Source organism: Pterocles gutturalis, unplaced genomic scaffold, assembly GCF_000699245.1.
Source record: "Pterocles gutturalis isolate BGI_N339 unplaced genomic scaffold, ASM69924v1 scaffold16661, whole genome shotgun sequence".
NCBI classification, from domain to species: domain Eukaryota; kingdom Metazoa; phylum Chordata; class Aves; order Pterocliformes; family Pteroclidae; genus Pterocles; species Pterocles gutturalis.
In genome coordinates this window covers 1,197-2,633 of record NW_010105772.1, presented here as the reverse complement: position 1 = coordinate 2,633, position 1,437 = coordinate 1,197, and the positions used below count along the sequence as shown (strand labels likewise).

Here is a 1,437-nt window from a genome sequence, read left to right as displayed (position 1 = left end):
AGGAAAAGAAGGCTTTGGAGACAAAAGTGGGGGACCAAGCAGTGGCAAGGAGGGTGCCCTTTCCCTGCGCAGTGGGACCTTCACCCCTGGACAAAGCTGTCCTGGGGCTCCAGCTCCTCACTCCTCTCTGTGGGGAGAGGGGAGGGCAGGCACAGGCTGGGAGCAGAGCTAAGGATGTTCACGGGGTGCATGGCATGTTGCAAAGGAAAGGAGAGGCATGGTCCCTGCCAGGAGGAGAGCCCATGGTTTTTCCTTCCATTCACACCCCACTTTAGGTATCCACATCCATTCCCAGGATGATGGATCCTTCCTTGCCCTAAATTTAGACAGTTTCTGTCCTCCAGCCACCTACATTGGGGAACCAACCTTGCCCCCCTTGCCACTCTCCAAATCTAAAAGGGGGCAGCTGAGATCAGGGCACGATCCCACCCCCCCATCCATCCCTGTCAAGCTCCCCAGCTCCTGAGCCCCACACTGCCAGAGCTGGGGAGGTCTGCCCGGCGTGGCCCAGCCCCTAATGGTAATGGTTGTTCACGTTGTTGAGGTGGGAGGCTGCCATGGCGCTGAATGGGGCAGAGGGCTGGAGACCATGCCCAGGGTAGAGGGACGGGCTGGAGCCAGGCCAGTAGGAGAAGCCGGCTGGTGTAACACCCGAGGTCATCAGGTTGAGTTTGGAGATGCCTGAGAAGGGCAGCGGGGCCAGGTTGCCCTGGAATTTGTAGAGGGTGTGATCAGGGGCAGCTGGCTGGCACACCTGAGCCAGCCCATGGAAGTCGAACTTGTAGGCGTAGCGCTTGCCATGGACCTTGGTCATGATGTTCTTGTCGTAGTAGTAGCGCAGCGCCCGGCTCAGCTTGTCGTAATTCATGTTGGGTTTGCTCTTCCGCTCGCCCCAGCGCCGTGCCACCTCGTCAGGGTCAATCAGCTTGAACTCCCCATTCGTGCCTTCCCAGGCGATGCAGTTCAGGTTGGCCCGGTCCGAGAGCAGCTCCAGCAGGAACTGCCACAGCTGGATCTGCCCGCTGCCTGCAAGGCCAGCCCCAGAGAGGTTAAAGCTCCCTCTCAGGGCACAAGGAACCGGGCAGGATGTGTCCCGGTCTCCTCGACCTCCCGCTATGTTGCCCCCTCCTGGACCCAGGTTTTAGATGCACCTCAGTGCATCTTCCCTGCTCTGGAGACACAGAAGGTGGTAACAAGGTTGTATCTCCCTTGCAGCATCCCTACCCCACACTGTGCCCCAAGCAAGAGGAGGAGAGGATGCCCTTGCACCTCAGAACAGGGTTAGGAGTGCTCAGAGGTCAACACAGGCCACAGTGGGTCTGGATCCCAGCTCCCCACGTCCCTCCCACCCTCATTCACAACCCACTGAAGATGAATACCTGCTCATTTGCTTTGGTGTGAGGATCCGGTCTGGTTCTTTGATCTGCAGCCCCAAGA

General features: G+C 58.9%; 1 protein-coding gene across 1 annotated transcript; it reads right to left on the bottom strand.

Annotated features, from left to right (window-relative positions):
* Positions 1 to 514: 514 nt before the first annotated feature.
* Positions 515 to 1,026, bottom strand: FEV (FEV (ETS oncogene family); the record flags this gene model as incomplete). The annotated part of the gene is made up of 1 exon (XM_010087531.1): positions 515 to 1,026. A coding segment is annotated over one exon (512 nt), but the record flags the coding sequence as incomplete, so codon positions are not given.
* Between the last annotated feature and the right edge of the window lie 411 nt (positions 1,027 to 1,437).